The 13,437-nt window shown below is 48.3% G+C and overlaps 1 protein-coding gene across 4 annotated transcripts in view; it reads right to left on the bottom strand.

Annotated features, from left to right (window-relative positions):
• Window positions 1–13,437, bottom strand: part of SCMH1 (Scm polycomb group protein homolog 1) — a 69,386-nt gene that overhangs the window by 42,193 nt on the left and 13,756 nt on the right. For all 4 annotated transcript variants that reach the window (XM_033080565.2, XM_033080566.2, XM_033080567.2 and 1 more), the window contains exons 2-5: window positions 11,518–11,624; window positions 7,717–7,801; window positions 5,097–5,165; window positions 898–968 (exon numbers count right to left, since the gene is read on the bottom strand). In XM_033080565.2, the coding sequence (XP_032936456.1) occupies window positions 898–968; window positions 5,097–5,165; window positions 7,717–7,741 (165 nt within the window). In that variant the 5' untranslated portion in view covers window positions 7,742–7,801; window positions 11,518–11,624. The remainder of the gene's footprint in view (window positions 1–897; window positions 969–5,096; window positions 5,166–7,716; window positions 7,802–11,517; window positions 11,625–13,437) is intronic.

The following is a 13,437-nucleotide window of genomic DNA, read 5'->3' as shown; positions in this document are numbered from 1 at the left end:
AACTACTTTTTTTTTTAAACACTTCCAGGGATGGGAACTCCACCAGAGCCCTGGACAGGTATTTCCTTGGCCTGATCACCCTTTCAGCGAAGGAATTTTCCTGATACACAACCTGACCCTCCCCTGGCACAAGGTGAAGCTGTTGCACTTATCCTGTCCCTTGTTCCCTGGGAGCAGAGCCTGACCCCCACCAGGCTCCATCCTCCTGTGAGAGTCAGAAGGGCCCTCCAGAGCCTCCTTTTCTCCAGGCTGAGCCCCTTTCCCAGCTCTCTCAGCCACTCCTGGGGCACCAGCCCCTTCCCCAGCTTTGTTCCTATCTCTGGACATGCTCCAGTCCCTTTGTGAGGGACCCAAAACTGATCCCACACCTGAGGCACAGCCCCAGCAGTGCCCAGGATAGGGGATTAACCCTCTCCTGGTAAGACTCACCCAGCCAAACCCAGACCCACACAGACACTCGTGTTCCCCTCTGCCCAGACCCAGGTATTTCACACTGATTCACCTCTGCACCCCTGTACTCACCACAACCATCTCTGGGCTCAATACCTGCTGTCCAGGGGCTGCTATTCTGTCACAACAACTGGGTGAATTCTGCTGAAAATCTCCTGACTGAGCAGGACCCACCAAAAGCTGGATCCCAGCCTACTAAGGACACTTTCTCCCAGGGCCCACAGAATAACAGCATGCTCATGTTCCCAACATGTACATCTGAGAGTAAAATCTTCTGTGCTACTCTAAATGCATCTTTTAAATCTTTAATCCAGCACTTGGATTTCTGTTAATTCTCCAATATCCTTAAGTACCTCCCTTGCCAAACCAGGGGTCTATCCCAGGCACAGAACTCTGGGGACCCCAATGGACCACAGCCCTTGGCCTTTCTTGTTTTCACCCTCTTACCTGCTTGAAACAATGGGCAGGAGCTGGGATGGCACATGTCTCTTTTAGGTACTTCTCCCAGGTGAAGTGACCTGGGAAGTAGAAACAAAAGGATTTGAATAGGAACAGATGAGCAAAATTCTCAGCAAAAGAACTGGCCAGACTCCTAAGCCAGCAGTTCTGCACTTCTCACAGAGGAGGTGCTCACAGGCAGCATGTTTTCACCAAGAACCTCTGATGATTGTGAGCACAGAAGATTTACAACTGCAGCTGACAGGCAGAACAAAGCACAGTGCTGCCTTCGGCATCCTCCTGCCTCAGAGCTGCCCAGAAGGGGCTGCACAGTCAGGATAACAACCTACAACTTAATGGAAAACACCCAGCACAGATGGGAGTCTGTGGGGGCTTCCAGACAACTGTCCTTTAAAATCCATTCATTAAACACATCACTCAGTCTGGGACTGCAAACAGTCACAGTGGGCTACGAGCAGCACAGCCTGGGAATTGGAACAAGATTGTCTTTAAGGTCATTTCCAACCCAAGCCACTCTGTGATCCCATGATTTGAAATAATGGATTTAGAACAGGAACCTGCTTTGTGGTAACTGGATGGTTCCCCTGGTCCAGCACACACACAGCCCACCCCATGGGCCAGGGATCAGCTCAACCCCAGCAGTAAGTGGACAGGTCAGCAATTAACTTCCTCAAGTTCCATGAAGCCCACAGGATGGGCAGGATGGGAGCAGGGATGCTCCAAACAGGGATTTACTGAGCTCAACACCTCACACCTGACACACCAAGCCCCTTCCACCCAGTGCTGCTGCCAGGGGAAGCACATTTCATCCTTGCCTGCATCTTCCTCATGTACAGCAGCAAGGGTAAAAGCAATATGCCACCCAGGGAAACGTGGTATTAAATGAGGAATTAAAAGCTCCTGTGATCTGAGCAAATCATGACTTTTGCCATTTAACTGAGCAGCTGGGAGAGGAACCTTCCAGCATGACATTGGCTTGCATTCATCCAAACAGCTCCCGGGAGACCACTGTGTTCAAGGCATTTCAAGAGCATTGGTGGCAGCACAATTAAAGTCAGCCACTGCTTCCCTGAGTCACGGCAAGTTCTTAATCAGTCTATTTTCAAAACAAAAGCTACATTAAGAACCATTTTAGCTACTGCAGCACAACCACACCTCTGAAAATTGAGGCAGAAAGGTCAGCACACGTTGCTTCAGTGCTGCCTCGTGCACAGAGGAGCCTTCATAATTTACAAGCTTCAAGTAAATAGAAGGAATGCTGCTTTCTCACCACCTCCCATGCAGATGACTAGTACACTGTTAAAAATGGGGAAAGTGAACAGAAAAAATACAGTTTCATTGCCACACTGGCTGATTATCGCTGTTTCCAGACTGACAGCACTCTCCATGCCCCAGAGTACTCAGCTCCATCCACTGGAAAAAATTTCCTTTCAGCCAGTCTCACACTGGGTGAATGAAGAAACTCAGCGAGTTACTGCAATGATGCTCTCACAAAACCAAAACTCTTTTGCTTTAATTGAAGATACAATTCCATACTTGGTTCTGTCAATGAAACTCTTTGTATGAATTATGTGGAGTAAACAGCCAGACAAAGCAAAGCTGGGCACTCCTGGCCTGGAAATGCCTTACGAATCCCACCCGTGATGATGTGGGCTCATCTCATAGCAGGGTGGCCCTTCAGAGGCTGCTGTCCCTGGAACAGAGGATGCCCAGGTGACAGCACTGGGTGAGCAGTGCCAGTCTTATCCCAGGCCCTGAGGCAACTTGAACAGGATCAGCTGGGCTTGACAATTTTACTTAAAAAACCAAAAAAACCTCCCCTCAGTTAGTTTCACTATTAAAAGTTGTCATGGTTTTAATCTTCCCACTTTTCACTCCCTCCACACCAAGCCAGGCCTTCCTCACCCCACAGAGATCCATGCTGCACAACCCCAGTGGGAGCAGAGAATTTCTGAGACAGCTGCAGGCCTCTAAAAATAGCGTTGGACATGGAACTTATTTGAGATTAATTCTAAAGCCTGCTGGGATTCAACCACCATATGAAGACACAGACAGCACTAGAACTGCAGTTTCTCTAGGACCTGAGGGAACAGCATGAAGCTGTGCCAGGGCAGGCTCAGGCTGGAGATCAGGGAAAGGTTCTTCCCTCCCCCAGAGGGTGCTGGCACTGCCCAGGCTCCCCAGGGAATGGGCACGGCCCCGAGGCTGCCAGAGCTCCAGGGATGGACAGGGGGCATTGCTGGGGGGTCTGGGCAGGTTTTGGGCTGGACTGGATGATCCTAAGGGGTCCTTCCAGCTCAGGATAGTCTGTGATTCTATGATTCCTACGACTAATAAAAAAATAATAATAAAAAAAAAAAGCAGGAGCAGCAGAAAGAGTTCTAAGAAAAAACAAAGCTGATACAGCAGTGTTCAGCCTTCCCTCCCTCCCTCCCTCTCTCTGGTTCAGTACCAGCCATCCCCTCACACACAGATGGCAGGGCAAGCACAGGTAGAACCTGCACTTCTTTTTCAGGGTTACCCTCAAACCAAGGTAAAAGCTGCAGACTGCAGCTGGAAGCTGCCACCACAGCCTTAGCACGAGAGGAAATCCTGCACTTCAGGCCCTTGTCCTAAGTGCCTCTCTGCCTCTCTCCAGCACACTGGATCTTCTTCACAGGAAGAAATGAGAGAAAGACACTTAAATGAGAAACACCCTGCTTTTACAACTACATCTGTGAGGCAAACAAAAGGCAAGGGCTGGGAAGCCGTGTGACTCCTGTGACTTGGCTGTGGAAATGCCACTGGGGTGACTGTCTGTCACTTGTGCTTGCTTGGGAAAGCTCCTTGTCCTGTGCTCATGCCAAAGGCAGATATTACTTCCAGGCAGAGAGTCAGATTTGGGCTCTGATGTCTTAACCTTCAAAAATATTTACTCCAAACAAAACACCCCACACATCCAAGGGGTCAAACTGCAGTAGTTGTGAACAATGCAGCTCTGCACCCTCATGTTTTGATTCTCTTCATGTTGCATTTAACAGTGATCCTTTGCCCAGAATTTAAATGAAGATGGAGTTTCTGTTTATGTCTTCAACTGAAGTCTGGTTTGGGCTCCATTAGCATTTTTGGCTCCCGAGGGGTCATCAATCCAACTGAAACAATACATGTGTGTTTCAGGTCACATCTGTGAAGGAGAACGTGCCCTACCCAGATCAAGGCATCCTATTAAAGTCTGCAGCCCATATGTGTGGCTGCTAAGGAGCACCAAGGCAGCACATGAAAGCAGCACAGTCTGAGCCAGCTCAGTATGAAAATGAGCAGAGCATCGTCTGTGCAGCTCCAAGGTGACAGTGGCTGTCCCTGATGTCTGAGCAGGGCCTCCCCAGGGGTCAGCTCTCCCACAGGCACAGCTCCTGCCCCATCCCAGGTACTTTGCTCAGCCATCAATCCAGTGCTCCATTGGTAACAGCTACAGTCAGTAACAGGAGCCCCACTGCTCACCGTCCTCAGTAAAATGTGATAATGTGTGAGTCAAAACTAACAGCTCTGAAACACACACTGCTCTGACCCAAGGCAGCTTTGACCCAAAGTCCTTCCAGCCTGGATTACAGGCTGCTCCATGCCAGAAAGATGCTGCAATTTTACCTCCTCACTGTGCAGAATCACAGAATGGTTTAAGATGAAAGGGACCTCAAAGTCCATTCCTTTCCAACAGCTGCATGGGCAGGGACACCTTCCACTGGTGTCTCCACAGGCTGCTCCAAACCCTGTCCTGGCCTTGCACACTTCCAGGGATCTGGAGCAGCCACAGCTTCTCTGGGCACCCTGTGCCAGAGCCTCCCCACCCTAACAAGGAAAAATTTCTTCTCAATATCCCATCTCTCCCTGCTCTCTGACTGTGACACCATTCCCACTGTCCTGTCACTTCAGACTCTTGTCCAAAGTCCCTCTCCAGCTCTCCTGGAGCCCCTTGAGGCACTGGAAGGGGCTCTATGTCTCCTCAGAGCTTTCTCTTCTCCAGGCCCAAACCCTCCAAGGATGTGCCCAAGTTTTGGGCAGTGATGAACCACTCAGAGTTTCTTGCAGTGACTGCCAATCCTCACTGCTTCACCATGCACTTGGCAAAAAAAAAAAACAACTTTCAGAAATCACAAAAGGGAGAAGGGAGGGCAAAAAAAAAGCAGGGAGGGAGAAGGGAGCTCTCTTACCTTGGTACTGGGAGGGAGACTCTGACGGGCGGCTGTACTTGTGCTTTTTACCATCTTTCCAGTCTATGGCTGAGATAAGAAACAGAGCATTTGTGTCAGGGAAAGGAGCCAGACAGTGCACCCTTCTACCCTGTCTGTTTTACAGGCACTTCAGAGAGCAGTGACCTCCCTATCATGACCCACTGACATGGATGATTTGTCTCTATCTCTGGGGTTTGCTCCCTTCCTCCCCACAGCTCATGAAGGTACCTGACAGGAGTTTCCTCCATCTGCACCTCAATCCCTGCTCAGTTCTCACCAGCCACTGCTCTCCTTCAGTAACAAGCAATAACAAAGAACAGCAAACTGCTAGAGCTCCATCATTTTAGCTATGAGAAGGGTTGAGAGCAACAAACATAACAGCCACTAAAAATGGCTCGTGTGAATCTTTGGTGCAGAATGGCTCCTGGTGTATCAACTGCAGATTGTTCCACACAAACAGCCTCAACCCTTTGTGGTGACAGGGAGAGGACTTCTCTGAAATGCTGCAAAAGGGCCCTCTCCACACACAACACCAGGTTTCCTTGTGCCCCTTGCAGCTCTGAAGGGAGTACAGCAAAGCAGCACCAGCTCTACAGAGCAGCTAATCTGAGCTGTCTTTGTTCATGACAGCTTTGGGCCTCAGAGCTCCAAAAACAGTAAAATTCTCAAGTCAGCTCTGGAAAGTGATAGAGCAAGAAGTGGGGAATGCTCATCCTGGCCTCCAGCAGCCTCCAGCCCAAAGGAGGGATGAGGAATCCCTGTGCCATGGCTCCTCTGCATGACCTGCTGCTGCCAGGCTGGGCACCCTGCGAGTGCTGCTGCACTCCAGCTCTCTTTATTTCACAGACCATTTTTAGGGCTGTTGTAGTGCCCCATGAAATGTGCCTTGCCCCCATGAAAAGCAGTTCCTTGTGAAAGGAAGTTTTTAAATCTGACAAGTAGCTGGAAGAGGCAGGCTAAGAGCTGCTTCTGAAGTGGCCTGGGGTGTCTTAACATGTCTGGAATTGCTTTGGGACAATTATTTTTACAATCTTCTTTTCTTGACATGTTCTTTTCAGCACAATGGACAGGACAGCCTGTAGCTTTTATTGCTCTGGAAAGTGATAGAGCAAGAAGTGGGGGATGCCCACCCTGCCTCCAGCCCAACAGAGGGATGCCAGATCAGCATCCCTTACATGAACACAAGGGACATATGGAGTGTGGCCACAGTGTCACTAGACATGGGCCAGACAAAGAGCCTCCTTGGAGAGACATAAATGAATGAAAAGGATTGAAGGACACCCTTGCTAATAAATGCATTACCACGAGGCACAGTATTGTGCCATCTCCCTAAGAAAGCAAGAATAAAGGACATAAAGTATTTAAGTCAGAAGCAAAAGAGCCCCCTGAGTGGGAAAGGCTCCCCTCAGTGCTGCAGGACAGCTCCAACACTCAAAGGAGCTTCTCACCACACTCTGCAGGTGAAGGTACATTTTGTTCTTAACCTTTAACATGCAAAAATCCTCATTAAGCACGATATAAAAGCAGCAGAGAGGGAGAAAGAAACAAGAATTTCTGCAGACAAATAAAGAAACAGTGAAAGTTCAATGCATTATTAAAAGAGCAGGTAAGTAGGACAAACCCACACGTGCACAGTGCAGGTGTTGCCTCTGCAACCTACGGCCTGGCATCCCAAGCACAGGTCACAGAGGCAGGCTGGGCTGGCTGCAGGAGCACAGAGAACAAGCTGGGAGAGGCTGAATCCAGGCAGCCTGGGCCTCGGCCACGCTGCTGACTAATCAAGCAGCCTCCTTTATTGCCAAGCCCTCCAGCTGCCTCCCAGCAGGGTCTCCCCATTCCCTCCTTTCCTTCATTTATTTTCACATCATTAAAGGACAAGCAGTGTTAGGAAGAGGATAATGCTGCTGTAAGATGAACCATGACAGAAGCAAAGGAGACATTTAAAAAAAATAAAGGGAGGAGAGAAATCGAGCATAGAAATCTCCTGCAATAAACCTTGGGAGTGTGGAGCAGATGTGAACAAAGAGCTGTGGAGGATGCTCCATCCTCTCACTTCTCCCTTCCCCCCTCCTCTGGAGCGCATGTGATGAGATCACTCCAGTCAAACGCACATGCATGGCACAGCACTAAAGGAAATCAATATTTTTGTTAAGCACAAGAGGCCAGAGTAGCTCAGCTGCAGGCAGCCTGCTCTGCTTCACCCTTGTTGGGGATGCAGGACCCAGGAAGCACGTGCTGAGTGAGGGGCTCGGTGGCACGGGAGCCTCCTGCCAGATTTCCTCTCCACAAGGTAAGCTGGTCTCTGCTTTCACACCTCATTAGAGGGGGAGGCCTTGCCAGCACAGGCACTTTGCCTCATGCTGGGAGCTCTGCCAGATGGTGCCCTGGCTTCTGCAGGGCACCCTCACTGCTGACACTGCAGGGAATCCCCAAAAAGGACTCCCCTCTTCCTGTCACAGGGGGGATGGATGAACTGCTCTCTGCACACTGAAACAGAAACACACAATTGTGCTTTGGGCTTCCAAGCACATCCCTTCAGCTCCCACCCCACTGGCAGCTCACTGCAGGGCCCTTGGCTGTGCCAAGCATCACTGCTCACCTTTCTGAGGGCCTGGTTTCCGCATTCTACCACCTGCTGCTGTCTTTATCCTGGGAATGGGTTGCTCTTACAGAACTGAAGATGTCTAGGACAAAAGAAATAACGATGAGAAAATTCCCCGTTCTGGAGCACACCATCATCTGCACCATTAACTCATCACACAGTGCTCTGTCACCTGTGTGGCACAGAACACACACACAACTCCTGAAACAACAAGACTTTCTCCAAATTGTGGACAACATCAAACTCATGGCAGCAGGAGCAGTGTAAAGGAGCACAAGCCTATCTCTGTGCTAACCCTACAGCAGGTCCAGACCCTGTGTGTGAAAAGAGGGGCTGCTCCCACTCACCAACAAAGGGAGGCAGAGCTGGAATTTATGAAAGAAAACACATGGAAACATAACACTAACTCTGGCAAAGCAGCACAGCAATCCAGCTTGCCACTTAACAATTGAAATTGCTCACAGCAGTTCTGGGGAATAAGGATGAGAAATTGGACAATGACCCAGGAAATACTTTTGCTGTTAGTACTGCCATGAGTGTCCAAGTTGTGCAGCATTTTTTTTTCTGGTTGGAGGAAAACTGGCTGGACTGTGCCCAACAAGCAAAGGCATTTGCATTCTTGTTATTATTTAAGAAATATTCCTGAAAAATCAGAGCTCTTGAGAGATGTGTGCTGGACATGTACAGGGACCCAGCTCTCCAGCACAGCCACTCTCACAGGGCAGGGCCTGCCACACCCACAAGGCCTTGCCAAAAAACATCCAAATGAATGGCTGAGCCACAAACAGGCTCTTGGGAAAGCCAGGAATAGCATGTTTTGACACTCCACTAAGTAATGAAAGATTAATTGTATCAATATAATTCCATTTTGTTCACAGTGGGACAGTCAGGAGGAGGAGGAGGAAGCTGTCTCAGGATGAAGCACTGAGTAGCTGCTTAAAGGGTTATTTACAGATCCAACTTGGCAAGAATTTGGGATTTTGAAAACCAGGCTTTTTCTAAATGTAAGAGAAGTAGAGTTTGATTCTCCATAACAGCTCTACAAACTACAGCCCCTTTACATGCAACACTGAGCAACACTCTGAGAAGAAAAATACTGAAGGAATATTAAATACTAAAGGAAAAAAAAATTCTGTTTTTTTAAAAATCCAAATCAAAAGGTGCACAGTAGTCACTTATTGCCTCTCTCCTAAATAGCATGTGTGTCTGCACACACTTGTGAAAGGAGTAAGGTTGGTTTCCCTTTCAATAGCAGAAGGTAACCTACATGTGAAAGGTTATTTACAGCTTTTAAAGCTTCTTTTCATAATTTTCTTCAGCCATTTTTATTAAAGACTAGCAGTCATGGCAGGAAAAACCCAAGCTGAAAGATGTTTATATATAAAGGCACCAGACAAGCATTTGCCATCTCTGGCTCTGCCCCTCTGCTGCCTGTGGGACTTGCTCAAGTACCCACACACATAAATCTCATGTTTGGCACAGGGGTTCCTGTGCTCCTCTGAGGGCTTCTGAAAAGCTGCTCCAGCCTGAGCACCTCAGGGTCCTGCTGGGCAGGGATGTGGGACCCCTTCCCTTCAGAATTATTGGGAGAAAAAAAATTGTGAGTGTGTTTGAGCTGCTCAGACAGGGCTTGTGAAAGGTTATGGCACAATGGCAATAACCCTCATGAGGCTCAGGGGAACCTCCTGACCCTCCACAGCTCCCTGACAGGAAGGTGCACACAGGGGGGGGTTGGTCTCTCCTCTGAAGGAACAAGGGACAGTTCAAGAGGAAACGGCCTCAAGGTGTGACAGGGGAAGTTCAGGTTGGACATCAGGAAGAATCTCTTCACAGAAAGGGCTGTCAAACATGGCAATGGGTTGTTAGGGAGGTGCTGGTGAACTGAAGAAATGACTGGATGTGGCACTAATGCTCTGGTGTAGTGGTGCTGTTCTGTCCTGATGATCCTGGAGATACTTTCCAATCTTAATGATTTTATAATTCTGTGATACTGATAAAGCACAGAGCTGACTGCTGGTGTTCCTCAGCCAACACTGCAGCAGGTTCTCAGCAAGATCTCATGTCATGGAAGAGAATCACATGTTGTAAATGTCCAGTTTAAATAAAGAAATAAACAAATGGTGACTCTTCCCCAAAGGTGGAGACTTAAGCTGCATGGGGAGTCTCACTTTGCTGAGAGCCACATGAGTGCCAGCTCAAGGACACTGCACTCCAAAATCTGCTCCCAAGAAACTGTCCAAATGCAGCAGCCCCAGCCTGATTCCTGCCAGTCTTCATTAATTTGTGACACAGCTCTGTACCACCCAGATCCCCATACATCTCATGTCAGAGGACAGCAACACGTGGGTTAATCCTGCAAAATCATAACTGGAAGGAAAAAAAGCAAAATAATTTGTGTGCTCAGAGTCATGCAATGCCTAGAGAAGAGGTAGAGCCAAACTCTGTGATGCACAGCTTCAGCCTGCTTGCCCCAGGGGCAGCTGGACCTACACAGCCAGATGGGAGCCACCAGCCTTGCTGCATGCCAGGGACAGGGACCAGTTCCCACCCTGGGATGCAGGGATGCTCTTCTTCAGCCATGGAGACACATACTGTGCACCCCAGCCCTCCTCAAACTGGTACAACCACAACTGGGAGGGATCCACAAGGATCATCAAATCCAAGTCCTGTCACAGACACTCCAACAGTCCCACCCTGGGGGTGTCTGAGAGCATTGTCCAAATGCTCCTGGAGTTCTGGCATGCTTAGGGTCATGACCATTTATTTCCTGGGGAAAGAACCTTTTCCTTTTATCCAGCCTGACCCTCCCCTGAGCTCCAGCCATTCCCTTGAGTCCTGTCTCTGGTCACAGGGAGCTCAGATAGGAGCTGCCCTGGGCTTTACTAACACAGGGCTTGGGAACTGATGATTTCCACTGACTGTCATTTATAGCTGCCCAGAGGAGCTGTAAAATCTCCACCCTTGGAGACACTCCAAACATCACCAGCTCCCTCCCCTGCCAGCCTGATCTAACCTTGTAGCTGACTCTGACTTCAAAGCCAGCCCATTTCTGCATGCAGCATTGGACCAGACAACCTCCAAAAGCTCCTTCCAACCTGAAACACCCAGGGACTTTATCTCACTGACAACAGACTGGATGGCAAGAGGAATCACTCTATAGGTTTTGACAAGGCTGAAATGCCCCAGTGAGACTTCAGTGTAGAGAGAAAGTCAAAGGCAGAACAGACAAGCTCACAGGCAGTGCAGGACAGGAGCACCATGGCTCCAATGGACGTGGCCTTTACTCCATTCAGGGACTGAAGATTGAAAAAATGTGGAAGTAATAAATAGCAGAAGCTAGTCTGGTATCCAAGGGACAAAACAGGGCTATGCAGAGACAGATCTTCCAGAATCACCTCAGGCACAAACATGCCCCTGATGAGACCTGTTGGCTGGATCCATGGCACAAAGAACACAATCTTACTGTTGCATCAAATAAAGCCTTTGAGATTTCCACAGCTGCAATGTTCCATCTCCAGAGCCTGACACTAGCACAGAGCTGCCCATCAGAGTTAAAACTCCCTTTGTTTTTAAAAGCTGAGTTTCTTTTGCTTGTGGAGATCAAGATAATCTCCCAAGGATGAACAACAGCATTACAGAGTGTTGGTTTCCAGAATTTATAACCTGAAAGGACAGATCAATGTGCAAATTCATTCCAGCAGGATGTTACCTTAAAAATGTAAAAAAAGACCAACTGCTTTGCTGCCTTTAGTAGCAAATGAAGTGCTTCTCCCAGAGTTTCAAACAACTTTCACTCACCAAGATATCAAAAGTGCCAAGGGCTCCACTGAACTGTCATGGGCTCTAGTTCCCCATCACTCCTACAAGACAGCAGAGTCAGTACAAACACTGCGACATAGCAAAACCTGAAAGCAGAGACAAAATGAAAAAGTTTGCATTTAATTGCAGAAAGGATACATTACCAGCTGCATTATTCATGTTCATATTTAATTCATTTAAAACATCCAAATTTAAATTTAAAGACAGCTGTAACAAACATTCCCACTTGCACTCGCAAAGCAGCACAAAACTTGACACAATTTAAGTTGAGCTTGCAGTGAGTACACGGGACTGCGGCTGTTAAACACCTTTGATATGAGTAAGATCACATCAACTGAGCTGATAGAAACTAGTTCAGCTTTTGTAAAATGAAACTATCACACAAAGGAGGATTGAAAAGACCAGACCTGATTAGTAATGAAAAGGAGAGAGACCACAGGAGAGGCATATAAAATAATGAGTAGCATGAAGAGAGAGAACTGGGGACTCCAAATTATCCCTTCCCAGTGCAGCAGAGCAAACCTACAAAAGTAAAAACCTCCCAAGTATCCAGCAGGGAGAAGGAACAGTTCATTGGGAGCTAACAGACATGCAAGTTCCTTACGGAGGAAGTTATCAAAAGCAGTAAATGAGTAACCTTACAAATGACACAGACATTGAAAAGCAAACCAGTATTTGTAAGGATATCAAAGTATGAGACCCGTGGGCCATCAGCAGCCAGGCCTCAAGCAGGAGCTGAGTGAAGGCTGGGTGCTCAGCCAAACCCTGCCCACATCCCTGCCACAGCTGCTGTGCTGTGGCAAGGAAAAGCCAAGCCCTTGCCCTCCTGCCAGGCTGCTGCCACGCTCATGGCCAGGGGCAGGACATGGTTTGTTCACTCTGGTGAGCCCTGTGCTGGCTTACACTGAGATTCACACCTCTGATGCATTTTGTTTTTTCTCAGGCAGCAGAGAGGCAGCCAGGGCTGGAAGAGCAAGCCAGGGCATCCCCCAGCTCCAAGCGCTGCTCTCTCCAGCACCACACAGCCTGCAGCACAAACACTGCAGAAATGCATCTTAATCTCATTAAGTTCTCCCCCCACTGCTCTTGCCAACAGGCTCTTCCAAAAGCTCATCCCTAAGGGTAGATGGATTCAATTTACCTGTGCCAGATTGGGAAGGAACTGCAGGGTTAGAGGGGAGCCTGCTCTGCAATATTCTTCCACAAAATGTGGCAACTGCCACAATATCAGTAAAACAGAAATGAGAAAATGTGGATGAAAGATGCTGTCCCATCTTTCCAGACCTCATGAGATGCATGTAATCCCTTTATCTCCAAAGCCTCCACTCCTTTGGAGTGCATAATTATAAAAAAGAGTTAGAGCTGAGGCGCTCAATGTCTCTTCTAGGCACTTCTTTATTCCACTCAAGGCACCAGTCATGTCTGAATTATTTCCTGGGGTTGTTTGGACTTCCTATTATACAAGGATGATTACAGTGAACCTTGGGATGGAATCCAAGTCAGATCTCAGCACTACCACGTTTGATTGAAAGGGAACCTGAAGGTTTGTTGATGGTGTGCCAAGCTTCAAACCTCGCTGGACAATGCCACTGCCAGCAGGCCAGAGGCTTTCAGAGAGAAGAGGAACAAAACCACCAACAGTGAAGCTGGAAAAATGTTTTATTAGATCAGATAGATACTCCACAGATTAGGATTGGGGGAGAAAAAAGGAAACTCTGCATATTGACAGAGGACTGTGAGAATGACGCTTCTTGGAAATCCCATGGGGCTGCCACAAGAAAATCCTGACAGTTTCTCATGATGCAAAGTGCCTCCAGTCATTGATTTGTTCCCCACAAAAGCACAGGTCTGGAGCACCATGACCACTGCAACCACTAAAAATCCCTTCCATGCAACCTC

The sequence above is a fragment of the Catharus ustulatus genome, chromosome 26, assembly GCF_009819885.2.
Source record: "Catharus ustulatus isolate bCatUst1 chromosome 26, bCatUst1.pri.v2, whole genome shotgun sequence".
NCBI lineage: Eukaryota > Metazoa > Chordata > Aves > Passeriformes > Turdidae > Catharus > Catharus ustulatus.
The sequence above is the reverse complement of the archived record's forward strand: the minus strand, read 5'-3'. Positions and strand labels throughout refer to the sequence as shown.